A 13,516-nucleotide genomic window follows, 5' to 3' on the forward strand; every position below is an offset into this window, starting at 1 on the left:
ACAGATTATTCTGGGAATTTCATCGGACGAGTGGTTGCGCAGTCCGCACCACGTGTACGTTCCCGTGTCAGCCTTGTGACTACTTTATTTAATTTATTCGAGGAGAGAGAGACAGCTAGTCTGGCAGTAGAAATGACATGGGATGCATGTTTAGCTAAAAACCGGCCCAACAACACTGTATGTCTGTGTAGTAGAAGAAGACCGGCTGACTCTACTATGACACAACCTAACAGCGATGCTGCAACTAGATCTGTTGTGCAACGGCCACGAGTTGAGTTCAACTGATGAAACCAGTGGTACTTATTAACTAACCACCAGCGTTTCTACACCTTTCCATTGCTTCACACAATTTGACAAAGCTTCGTTCCATTAGTGATAGGCCATGGAGGCATTGACAAATATATAATAGCAACAATAATTTCAACCCTCAGTTTGGTTGACTAAAAATGCTAAACCAATCACATACAGTTCTTGAACCTCCATACAGCATGAGCTTGCTGCTCGCCAATGCCAAGTTAAGTTGAAATTAGAACAAATTGAATGTATACGGTGAAAATTAGATCTAATTATTATTTTTATAAAATTTCGTGAGTACATAGACACCTCTAATTTGTAACAACCTTAGCTTTGCCCTGCCAAGTAGGGGTAGAGTAGCTAATAATCCCGGTCAAAGCCATTTCCAAACCGCGCCTATAAAACCACCGCCCTCCAAAACCCGCACCTCGCTTGGTCGCTCCGCGTCCTCTCCTCCCTCGCGCCGAATCGCCGATCGCTTCTCCTCTCCTCTCCGCTCCAGAGCTCCACCACCACCCCATCAAACCATGGCTTCCTCCGCCGCGGTGGCCCGGCTGCGGGAGCTGGCGACGGCTCCCGGGACGGGGCTCGACGGCCCCGGCGCGGCCGCGCTCGCCGAGTGCTGCGCGGAACTCCTGCGCCCCGGCGGCGGCGACGCCGAGGCCGCGCGCGAGGCGCTCGAGGCGCTTTGCGCCGCAGGCGGAGGGGACGCGATGCGGCGCCACGCCGACGGGCTCGCCCCGCTGGTCGTGGCGCGCCTTGGGGACGGCGACGCGGCCGTGCGGGAGGCCGCTAGGAGGTTCCTCGTGCTGCTCATGGAGGTAACCCGTCCTGGCGTCCGATTCTGTACTGGTGCTGCTGCGACTCCCAAATGATTAATCGAGCTACTAGTTGTTTACGTTTGTAGCCGTGAGGGTTTTGGGTTAATTGTTCCAAATTAGCCCAAACTAGTAGTGATATAATATAAGCATAAACAAAGGATTTATGGGGGAAACCATTTTGGCATGGAGAATTTCGCATGGCGATAAGATTTTCGTACAGTGCCTAAACAGTACGTTATGCAATTTATTATCTTCAGGTCATACTTACAGTTAATATCTAACTATTATTTAATTCACTTATTACAATGTATCTTAGGGCATGTACAATGGTTAGACGTAGCTGCCGTCTGTATGTCTCTAGAATAGCGCACGCAGCCGACAGAATAGACAACATGTACAATGGTGTGTCTGTATGGCTGTCTGCAATCTATTTAATACATGGCTAGGCACATAAAACATGGTGATCAAACATGTGAAATGGATCTGTGTATTGGTTTGTGGCATACATGGAAGAATCATTTGTGAATGCAAATAAATCACATAGATATTCCCTTATCTATATGTATCAATCGATACAGCGGCTGAAATATGCTTAATATATTTCCTTATCTAAAAAAATAAATCACATGGATATTTTTAAGAGATGATAATATATATGCAAAATAAATCACACGCAAATAAAATCATTTGTGCCTGATAGAATGTAGTGTATTTCCTGGGATCTTTGTTTCATAGTCGAGTTGCATCCCTGCTAAAGATCAAGAATTAACAGGCAACTATCAACAGGCTGTCCAATTTCAGAATCGGCAACAGAATACTCAAACTAAACCAACACAGATACCAGTAAGTTGGTACTGATACTGCAATGTTTAAGCCTTGACTTGACCTGCAATTTGTACAGATGCTTGTGCTAGGTGACAGAACAGGAGAACCCCAGGCGGCAGGACATATGGATGCAAATTGAGATGCATACCTTTGTCATCTTTTTCAGATGCCGATGACATTTTCTTCCTTGAGTTACTTGCTTAAGATGCCGATGAGAAATAAAACACATAGGCGCCAGGATGTGCTTCTATATATATATACACAGGCGACAAGTAACTTGCCTGAGTTACTTTAGTTTCAAAATGTGAAAGTCCACATGCAGCAATTCACATTCATACAGCCCCCATTCACACTGCAGTTACCTATTCACATTTCACAAATCAGAGACCTATTCAAATAGATAGCCTGTTCACATTCACAAATAGCTTCAGTTTGAATTAGAACATGCTTGACTACTCATTTTCAGATACAACTCAATTTTTGATTAATGACATAAACAAGTCTCAATTTTTTAGCAATGACAAACTAACAACAGAGCCTCCTATCTCTTCAGGCAGTGTATCATTTTGCTCAAATTTTGCCTTCCTTCTTGTACCTGTAAGGCACATTGAATTGTTGTCAGTTCAGGAGCACAAATAATGCAACTAAAAGGTCAAGCATAGATGATGGCGATACTGACCTTGCAACAACATAAGCACCATAGGTGAAACAATATAACCTGAAAAAGGTCAGGTCAGTCAAAAGTTTAAGAAAGCATGGTTCAAATACAGATCTACCATTAAGTGAAAAGTGGTGCTTTCAGGGGGAAAAAAATTGTACACATGTCCAATATCTCTTGGGATCTGCTTATACATAATAATGCAGGAGCAAAGAAAAAAATTCAATATTCTTAGCTTTTTCCAGAAAATGTCTGTAACAGTTCAAGAGCAAAAATGCCTATAACATTTCAGGCTTATGCACATGAAAGACCTTGCAAAGCTCCAGAAATTCAGGCTGCCCAAATATTGTTCTGTGCATACAGAGCAAAAAACAGATCTTGCATTGGTCCAAATGTAGACCAATGAACTAAATCTTAGGCAATTTCACTAATATTCATGCTAGTGTCATGTACACAACATTCAGAAAATAGTTCACTGATTATACTATTTAACACTTGGCACTAACAAAATTTATACACTAACTAGATCCCACTTTCAGGCAAACAGGCAAACATCCCTGCATAGTAAGACCAAATTCCACAACAACATTCACTTAGAAAAAAAAATCAATCTCATTCAGCTTCACCCATTAATAGTTTGACAATCTCACATTCAGCTCGCATGCAAAACTAGTAGGCATCAGACAATCTCACATTCAGAAACAGGAGGGGGCAGGAATATGGCTACCATTCTCTCGGATCAGCATAAGTCAGTGATTCATGCCTGGCCATGGTTGAGGACGTCAAGCTGGGGCTGCCGGACAAGTTGATGCCGCTATTGGACCTTGGGGTGGCCGTGAAGATCCTGCCGCCGCGTGGAGGGGCCGCAAAGCTTGGGCTAGTGCTGAATCGGCCATAGGCAAGGGTAAGGCCGGCGAACCTTGGCCATAGTCACAGACTTGTCGCCGCGCACCGCTGCCGCCTTCCTCCCATGCGCCGCCATCGCAGCCGCCGTAGTCTTCTCGCCCCGCACCGCCGTCGCCTTTGTCCCGAGCTTTCGACCCCGTGCCGGTGCCGCAAGCTCCTTCTGTTCGCACGCCATGGACGCAGCCGCGGCTGCCGGTTGCTGCTCCGACCCCATGGCCCCGCTGCATCCGCCGATTGCTGCTGTTGTTGGAGGATATGTTGGGAACATATGGAAAAAAGGGGGGGGGGAAGGGAATGCGTGCCTGCGGAGTTTGCCGCCATGGGGATTTCGCGCGCGCTTCTGCCCGCCAAAACCGGCACGGGGAGCAGCGGATCAGGGCCTTCGTCGCTGAGTCGCCGCCGCGCTCGTACAGCGGTCGCCGAGGAGTTGCTTCGCGCTCGGGCCACGAGCCGAAGTCGCCCTCTCGTGAGACGACGATAGCTCCCGGTTTAGCAATAACTCTCCATCGGTAATCAAAATAAACCGTTCGTAGACGAGGAATTTATTGCCATTGTACATGCCCTTATGTTCCAAATTCATAAAAGGCAGTTTGGTCATACTAAAACAATTAATAGAAACTACAAGGACTTTCCGTAAGACCCATAAAACAGGAGTTATGCAGTGAATTGCGTGTTCAGAAATTGATGGGCCTGCTTTGGTTGTTGATGTTGCAGATGAAGGAGATGAATGCAAGAACGGAAAGTACACAACCAAATTCTTGCATGTCAGACTCAGATGACCAACACGTTCATTGTGTGACAATCAAGATGGAACCTTGCAGTCAAGTAAGAAAAGGCTCCAAAGAAAAGATTAGCACAAGAGATATCTCACTTCTTGCAGGTACTTTGGGCTTACATTCAGTTTTTTTTTCAGGCTATTCAGCGTGAAAATGTAGTTTGTTTATATATCCAATAGGAGCCTTGTATGAATTGATAAATCAGAAATTAGTATATCACATTATCCCCAAATATTTTTTTACTAAATCCATGATATTATTTGTTTCTCTGAGTAGTATTAAAGTTACAGACCCAGTGCTGGTAGCTCCCACGTGAGTGGGGTCTGAGGAAGGAATAACCAATGTTTGGTCTGTCCCTTTTTTATTAGTAGAATTAAAGTTACGGAGGATATATACCCCATGTTGGACTAACAGTGCACTTCTGTAGCTAGTTTTCTATCTTACCATATCAGTTCCTGATTATTGGGGTATCATATATCATCCTTTTTGTTGCAGGAGAAGGAGACATAACAAAGAAATTAGTTGAACCTATAAAGGTTTTCTCTGAGAAGGACCTACTAAGGGAAATAGAAAAGGTAGTATATACTTTGCAGCCAGATAATGAGTGGTCGATCCGGATAACTGCAATGCAAAGAGTGGAAGGCTTAGTGCTCGGAGGTTACTAATTGTTTCTTTTTGGCGCTGGCTAAATTTACTGCACACATTAATAAAATGTTTAAATTTCTCAGTTGAAGAAGTCTTCTGAGGGCTTTTTGTATTGGACATTTATGCCAGGTGCTGCAGACTATTCAGCCTTCCCCATGCTCCTAAAACAGCTCGTGACCCCTCTAATAACTCAGCTTCTGGATAGGAGATCAAGCGTTGCAAAACAGGTTTGGTCATTTTTGGTATCATGCTTGCAACCTAACTTCCTTTAATTGTTTGAGGAAAGAGAACTCTACTTACATGTACCGCAAATTGACAAAATTGCCATGTTGGTACCTTATTAGATTTGCGTGACCCCACAAAAAAAAGACATGATGTGTGATTGTCAAATATTCGAGTGAACAGAACATGACATATTTCGTCCATTTTTAGGAACTTGCTGAATTGCTATTTTCTATTTTGGTTACATGCAGGCATGCCATTTACTAAACTTCCTATCGAAGGAGCTACTACGTGACTTTGAACCATATGCAGAGCTGCTCATCCCGGTATGCTGTTGCTTTCTTTCTCTAAGCATCCACTGTTAACAACTATCAGTGTCAGCCTCATATATCTGAATCCACCGTATTACTTAAACCCACAGGTCCTTCTTAAGAATGTCGTAATCACCATTCTCGTTATTGCTGACTCTGCTGATAACTGTATAAAAGAGGTATACATCATGCTGGAGAGTTTGCTGTAACCATTTTGATTTCTTGTCGTTTGATAATTGCTCTCTCTGTGCACAGATGCTAAGGAACTGCAAGGTGGCTCGTATATTACCAAGGATTATTGAATTTGCAAAGAATGATAGAAGTGCCGTTCTTCGTGCCAGGTAAGAAGCACCAAACTGGTATAGCGATAGTACTTGAGGGAACCTAAGCTTAAAAAGGTTTTCCCAATTGCAGGTGTTGCGAATATGCAATACTAATGCTAGAGTACTGGGTTGATACTCCAGAAATACAGAGATCAGCTGATCTGTACGAAGACCTTATCAAGTGTTGTATAGCAGATGCAACTAGCGAGGTATTTAAATTCTGCCATTTGCACATCTACATTGCTGTTTTGTTTATGAGAAATGCCAGTTAGAATTTTTTTTCTCGAACGCGCAGGAGAACTGCACGTCGTTGTATTAATAGATAGAAAGAGCGGTCCAAATTACATTGCCGAAACCACGGCCTGGGTTAGTTTTTTTGTTACATGCGCGCCTAATAAGAGCTAAACAACCACATCCAAAACACTGCAGCATTCCAACTATGGCAGCAGCTCCCCCAACGCTTTTGCCCCCGCCAGCTTCCACAAGTTTGCCTGCTCATGTATCTCCTGCAGCACGGGACCGGCGTCCGGCTGGCAGCCATCAAACATGCACCGGTTGCGCATCTTCCAGATGGACCAAGCCGTGAGGATTACCAGGGAGTTCATGCCTTTCCTAGCAGCCTTCGGCGCCCTTCGTGCTGCCCATCTCCTCCAATCTTTGAAGGTGTCGAACTCCAAAGTGGGGGCCAGGTGCTGTAGGCCTACCCTCCCAAGGACGGTCGTCCAAACCTGTCTTGCGAAAACGCAAGATGTGAGAATGTGTTGGACTGTCTCCTCTTGATCGCAAAGGAGGCACTTGTCTGGGTGTTGGAGACCCCGACGGGCTAGCCGATCCGCTGTCCAGCACCTATTGAGCATGGCCAACCAGAGGAATATCTTGCACCGAAGGGGCGCCCAAGACTTCCATAGGCGCTTGTACGGCTCGAAACCAGAAGAGCCCACGAAGAACCTGGCATAAGCTGATCGAGCGGAGTAAGCACCCGAGCTCTCCGGTGCCCAAAGATGTTGGTCCGGCTGGTTCTCGAGCAACTGAACATTCTGCAAGGTATCCCAAAGCTCCAGGTAGTCCACGATTGCCGGCACCGACAACCCTCCTGCAATGTCGCCCACCCAGCGCAAATCCTGCATGGCCTCATTAACAGTCCTCCGAGATCACGCTCGCTTGTTCACAAAAGGAACTAGAGCCGGAGCAAGCTCCTCGATGGACTTGCCGTGCAGCCAACGATCCTTCCAGAAGAGGGTCGTTCTTCCATCTCCCACCAAGGAGGAAACCGAAATGGCGAACATGGCTGTGACGTTGGGGTGCACCTTGATGTTGAATGCCGCCCAAGGTCGCCCAGGGTCCATCTTACTAAGCCATAGCCAACGCATTCGGAGTGCCCACCCTAACTTCTCCTCAGGAGGATAGATGGGGCGATTCAGTCTTTCTCTCGAGTCCTATACTCTTCCTCTGGATGCTACCATCAGGATAGATCTGTGGGTCTCCAGGTTATGGATACCTAGCCCTCCAAGCTCCTCCGGGCGGCACGCCCGCTCCCACGCCACAGGACAGTGTCCGCCATTCACCTGGCCAGTTAGAATTTCAACTGGGATACCGGATACCACAAGGTCATTTCTTCCTCCTGTTCATTTGAAGCACGTTTTTGTGCTTTTCTTAATAAAATCATTAGATGTGGCACATAGATAATAGATTCAGTAAATTATACGGTGAACTTATGAGTAGCCTGTTGCCTTCAAGTCATATTACTGTCAATATGTGCTCTACATTGAACAGAAAAGAGGAAAAGGAAGACCTGGACCGTTACAGTTCCTTCTTAGCTGCAGATCTTCAATCACTCTACAAGAGAGAACTATTGTCTACAATTTTTGCATTTGTTCCCCTCAAAAAATAAAAAAGTGCATTTGTTTCTATGAGCTTTTTTTTATTGTCATGGGTTATGGAGATTGTCAACTTGAAGATGCCTGTGAAGAATCTATAATTCTCTGCTCTGGTTCTCAACTTCTGATTCTGGCCTGTTGGTTTCAAGTTTTCTTCTTGGTGTAGAAATCCTCTGATTTATTCAGCTCTTTTTCAATTTCAAGGTTCGGTCAAGCGCTAGGGCATGCTACAGGATGTTCTCAAGGATATGGCCTAAGCGTTCACGCCAGTTGTACTCATCTTTTGAACCATCTAGACAGAAAGTATCTCCCCGTAAAACATATCTTTCATTTGTAAGGAATTTATCAGACATATTTGTCTGATTGATCATCTAATATAACTTGATTTTTTTTAAAAAAATTGTAGATGATAAATGATGAAGATGCTGAGACACATCAAAGGCATCTGCCTCTAGCAGAAAGTGTTAAACTAAAGCAACCTCAACCTAGTTCTTGCACTCCAGCTGTAACGGACAAGGTTGTTAAGGTTGATTCTAGGACATCATTTTCTGTTGGAGACTTGCAACCATCACAGATACTATGCCTCGAGTATGATGATATGACCTCGACATGCCAAGATCAAGGCAGTAAGGATGACACTTCGGCAGTTGGAAGTTCTTGTGAAGATAAGGTCACACTGGGAAAGGAAGAAATTACAAACAGAGGTACTTGTCATTGAAAAACAATTCTGCCATTCCCTGTAAAAGGAAACATTTGTTATTTTTGTTTGTTTAACTGGAAAGATTAGGCTCCACTGACCAATTTCTTCCATAAATTCAGACAACAATGCAGGTTTCAATTCATCGTCTTGTGACCTACCATCTGGTACTCCCGTTGCAACAGGGGCACCTTCAGAGATGTCATTAAACGATGCAGCTGTTGTAACAATTGTTCAAGATAAGGCTGAATGCGTTCCAAATGATGAACAGATAACTTCTCATCAAGTTCAAGGACCAGAAGATCCTTTTGAGTTGACGGGCATGTCACCTGCCGATAGCTTTAGAGGATCAGGGAACTTGCTAGAGCAAAATCCTATTGAAGTAAGCTCTGATGCCGGATCAGGCGGAAAACTAAACCCTCAGCAGGAGTGGAAGCATTGTATTGGTACCCCTAAGAAGACTACTGTTTCTAAGGAGCCACGTAATAGTTACACTCCTAACTTCCGGCGACCACTGTTGAGTAAGCAGATGACAAATTGGTTTTACGCCAGCACCAAAAGTGATTTAGATGAGAAGAAACTCATTTTAGGTGAAATGATCAGCAACATGGATGTGCCCTCATCTCTCACAGAGGCACTTTCTTTAGGTCTTAACCCAAGGTCAGATTGGATGATGAAGGTATATGCATTTGATTTCTTAAGACAGTGTTTGTTAGAACGTGGACCAAAAGGCATTCAGGACGTTGCACAAAATTTTGAGAAGGTCATGAGGCTTGTTTGTCGATATCTGGATGATCCCCATCACAAAGTGGCACAGGCTGCTCTCTCATCACTCGCTGAGATCATGCCATCTTTTAAGAAACCTTTTGAGCATTATCTCGACAAGACACTGCCCCATATTTTCTCTCGGTTAAATGATCCAAAGGAATCAATTAAGAAGCAGTGCTTGGCAATTTTGAAACTTGCAAATGAACTTTATTCCATTGATTCTTTCTTGCCCGCCTTACTTCGTTCGCTAGATGAGCAGAAATCCCCGAAGTCAAAACTGGCAGCTCTCGAGTTTGCAAATGCCTCTTTTGTAAAATGCACAATCAATTCTGACAGCTATTCTAGCAGCAGTTTCCTTAAGCCGTGGTTTGGAAAACTTGCCCTTTTGTTTAAGGATAAAAGCAAAAAACTGAAGGAGGCTGCGCTGGTTGGTTTCTCATCAATTTATTCCCATTATGATCCTGCATCAATGTTAAGCTTTTTGGTCAGCTTGTCAATGGAAGAACAGAAGCGGCTAAGACGGGCAATGAAGCAACTAATACCAACAATAGAAAGTGATTTAGAAGAGTTCTTGCAGCAAAGGAGACATAAGCAAAATGCTTCATCTTTTGATATCTTTACTGCAAAATCACCGCTTCATCCTGCATCTCAATCTGCTAAATCACCGATGCATCCTGCATCTCGATCTGCTAAATCACCGATTCATCCCACATACCAATATGCTAAATCCCCGCTACATCCCACATACCAATCTGCTAAATCACCGATGCATCCAGCACATTCATCTAATTCTGTTAAGACTGATGATTGTTTCAGTTCTGCACTCCAGTGTCTCCCAAATATGTCTTTGGAAGTGCAGGAGCGCCGTACTGAGAGGATCGAGTTTGAATCCAGTAACGAATATTACGGTCACAAAGCTGAAATGATGGATAAGAAGTCTAGTACCATGAGGCCAAGGAACGGTATCCAGAGAAGAATTGACTTCAGTATGATATCAGATAACACATTCCAGAATGCAAGCAGGGACAGTCAGAATATGATGGTATTTGATAAACTGAATGCAAGTGAACTGAGCACGAATATCAGAAGTGATGAAATCACGGGGAATGACTGCCAGGATCATAAGGTAAGCATTTTCCAGTTAGCTTCTCTCTCCATATATAACATCATAAATTCTAACGACACCACCAATCTGCTGATGTTCTGTTGGAAAACTACTTTTGCCTTTTTTCATCTCTGCAACAGTTGGCAACAGATTTTATTTTCTATTTACAGGAGGCAGTGAGGCAATTGGAAGAAGTTTCGGAGACGAACAGACATCGTGTTCCCACCAAGGTTAGATTAGACTGCACTTTTCTTGTTTTGTATGGTGTGTCACCTTGATGGTAATTTTTCAGGGTATTTGTTGTCCACTGGTTACTTTGTTGGCTGTGACTCTGTGACCTCATCTTGAACTCATTTTCAGAATTTAGACCACATGTCTTCTTCACTTCTTGAGATGCTTGATGATCCAGATTTACCCACCAGAGAGCTAGCCCTTTCTCTATTGGTTGAAATTCTTGAAAAGCACGTAGGTGTTCCTGAAATTCCTTAACAGTGACTACTTGTTTCCTACATGTATGTGACATTATTGAATGTCATCTTCCATGAAAGTGACCCCTGTCTTGCCTTTTTCCGTCCAGAGAAAGGCAATGGAGAGCTGCGTCGAAATTCTCATAGTTAAATTACTGCATGCAACCAAAGACGCTGCCTTGAAGGTAATACACTTAATGCTTGTTTCAGCTCGCATTTGCTGATGCAACCATAATGCTGGCCTCTGAAGCCTTTAAGTCATTGTCACTGCAGGTTGTAAATCAGGCCCATATCTGCTTGACAACAGTGGTCACACAATTTGACCCACTGAGATGCCTTGGGGTACGCTTGTTTTGCATTTTTGTTATGTGTTATTATATCTGTGAATATCTTTTGAACTAAACCTGGTGGAAAAGGGCCTCGAACAACTTGTTGCTTGTCTTTTCCCCCACTTCAATTGTTCTTTTAGTTTGTTTCTAAGTATTATTGTCTCCTCTTGTAAATATGCAGGCCATATCTTCTCAATTAGCCTGCCAGGATGAGAAAATTCTTATTATCAGCATCAATAGTTTGAGCAAGGTAATCAGCCCACCAAGTTTCCTACGTTTCTCATGTCTGCAACCAGTTTAAAGCTGCACTACGCCACTACAAGCCTCAATTTGGCATTTGTATATTCATGGATAGGACTGGGAGTCAAGTAGTATTTAGCTGCACGTGTACAGCTCATTGTCTTGCTTTGACCCGTGTTATGAGTTGGGTGAGGCGTACAACTGCCTAATCTTTCCCATATCGCATAATGCTAATCTTTGTTCTTCCTTATTTGCAGCTTGTGAATCGATTGTCACAGGAAAACCTCATGGCTCATTTGTCAACATTTCTTCCTGCACTTCTGAATGCTTTTGAAAGCCACAGCCCATATGTCCGCAAGGTTGTTAATCCACTCCCCCTTTGTTCTACAGTTTTTTTAATAAGGCACTATCTTTTTTGGCACCTGTTGTTATTGTACTTCATCTCCTCGAATTTACCTATAGCAAAAGGTCGTAGGAACAATTAAGGGGTCAATTATTTAGGCCATAAAGGAGCATGATATGTAGAAGTTGGACTAACCATTAGCTTGAGCTCAAACATTTGTCAACTGGAGTCTGTTCGTTCATTGAAAGGTCCACGGTAAGAAGACCCTAACTGAACTATGCTGACGAAACATCATATAAAAATTATGGTTAGAACCTTGAGCAACTCCCAGTAGCCTTGCTAGCACACACTATTCAATGTGTTCATGGAACCAGAAAATTCAGTAGCATTTCTTCGGCACATGTTTGGTCTGTTCCCTTCAGTTAGCCGGGCCGTATCCATATTTACTGAACACAGCTCAGGCTATGGGGTAACTTTATTCGGATCCAGTCAACATAGAAGTCATGGATGTAAGCACGGAATTGGTGGACCCTGGTCATTTCTCACGCATTCAGTGTGCATCCTGACACTACTCCCACACATAAGCATGCTTTCTTCGCATACACATGACTGAACTTTGGATCTGAATCTGAATCCACCGAGAGAAGAAACAAGAGACGATCATCAACTAGGGCCCGCAGTAGCATTTACCTGTTGCAGCATTGTACTTGCTTCGAATCATACGTGCAAGTATTTGCTGGAGAGAGATGATATAAAAGAAAAGAAAAAGAAAGAAGAGCTGATGCCTACCATTCCATCCAACCGCTTACCCTGTGCTGCATTTGCATTGGCACGTCTGCCCTGCAGGCTGTGATGGTGTGCGTGGTGGACACGTACCTGAAGCTGGGGCCGTCGCTGCTGCCGTATCTGGAGGGCCTGGACAGCGCGCAGCTGCAGCTCGTAACCACCTACGCCAGCCGGCTGTCCCAGGCAAGATTCATTGCGGCGGACGGCTGATGCAGGAGGATGTCTCGCGGCACGGGCCGGCAAGGGTACCACCACTCCACTCGCCCTCTCATAAACGCCCGTGGCCGCACCACCGGAAGAAGGGGAAGAACAGCAAGCGAGGGCTTCTCTTTCCTGTCTCCTCTGCGCTCCCAATGAATTTATGAGGATAAGATTTGGGCAATAATTTCCCTGCATCCGGATGGAAATGTGCAGCGTTGTACGAGTCCTGTGCGGAGTAATGGTTGCGTTTGGTTTTTTCCTTCCCCGTGGCTGTTGTGATTTAAAGGGGGAAAATAAAGGGTGTGCATGCAGTTCCTGGGATGTACTGTGTGAGAGTGATGAACTTGCGAAGAGAAATCTGGTTGTCCAGACAGAGGCTCCTGTGCCCGTACTGCCCTCATGGTGGTCTGCCGCTGCATGTGCACCATATCTCGTCGCTGATTGATCGATCGATCAATCGATCGGGCTGGGCTGGCTCTGTTTTCTGTTCTGACCACCCTGCACGTCCGTCCGTATGTAATCTGCATATCTGATCGCCGGCCGTCAGTTGGTTATCAGGCAGCACAAATGGGCCATCATCTTTCATCTCATGTCAACTAGCAGCTGCGTTCTGAATGGATGGATCTTCAGGCATGATGTTGCGCTATGCATGTAGAGAAGAGCTTTCGCTATGCAGGTCTTTCTGTTTCTACACAAGTCAAAAATGGTAGTACTGTAATTCAATTCTTGGATTGAAATCCAAGAAGAAGCCTGCTACCACTGCTGGCTGGTCTGGGACTGGGTGGCTGCAAGTTGGAAGTCGCCGAAATGATGCCCGTACACGGCATGGCAATTGGCGAGGCAGGTAGGCGTGTGCTATGATCGGCGACGACAGCGGCGGCGGCAGGATGCATGCCCGACGGGCCATGGCTCATGAGCACGC

The 13,516-nt window shown here is 44.7% G+C and overlaps 1 protein-coding gene across 3 annotated transcripts; it reads left to right on the forward strand.

Moving 5' to 3' along the window:
• The first annotated feature begins 724 nt into the window (after positions 1–724).
• LOC120657605 (CLIP-associated protein-like) lies at positions 725–12,967 on the forward strand. 3 transcript variants are annotated; one of them, XM_039935962.1, is made up of 18 exons: positions 725–1,115; positions 4,219–4,384; positions 4,776–4,937; positions 5,055–5,152; positions 5,399–5,473; positions 5,569–5,637; positions 5,714–5,799; positions 5,873–5,990; positions 7,863–7,961; positions 8,065–8,362; positions 8,478–10,249; positions 10,369–10,458; positions 10,589–10,693; positions 10,806–10,880; positions 10,969–11,037; positions 11,206–11,274; positions 11,522–11,623; positions 12,454–12,967. In XM_039935962.1, exons 1-18 carry the CDS (start codon positions 822–824, stop codon positions 12,601–12,603), a joined length of 3,897 nt encoding a protein of 1,298 aa, XP_039791896.1. In that variant the 5' UTR covers positions 725–821; the 3' UTR covers positions 12,604–12,967. The 3 variants fall into 3 exon arrangements, with proteins under 3 accessions (XP_039791896.1, XP_039791897.1, XP_039791899.1); XM_039935963.1 differs by having other exon boundaries at positions 726–1,115; positions 10,399–10,458; XM_039935965.1 differs by lacking the exons at positions 725–1,115; positions 4,219–4,384 and having other exon boundaries at positions 4,770–4,855.
• Positions 12,968–13,516: the final 549 nt, after the last annotated feature.

This window comes from Panicum virgatum, chromosome 1N (assembly GCF_016808335.1).
Source record: "Panicum virgatum strain AP13 chromosome 1N, P.virgatum_v5, whole genome shotgun sequence".
NCBI classification, from domain to species: Eukaryota; Viridiplantae; Streptophyta; class Magnoliopsida; order Poales; family Poaceae; genus Panicum; species Panicum virgatum.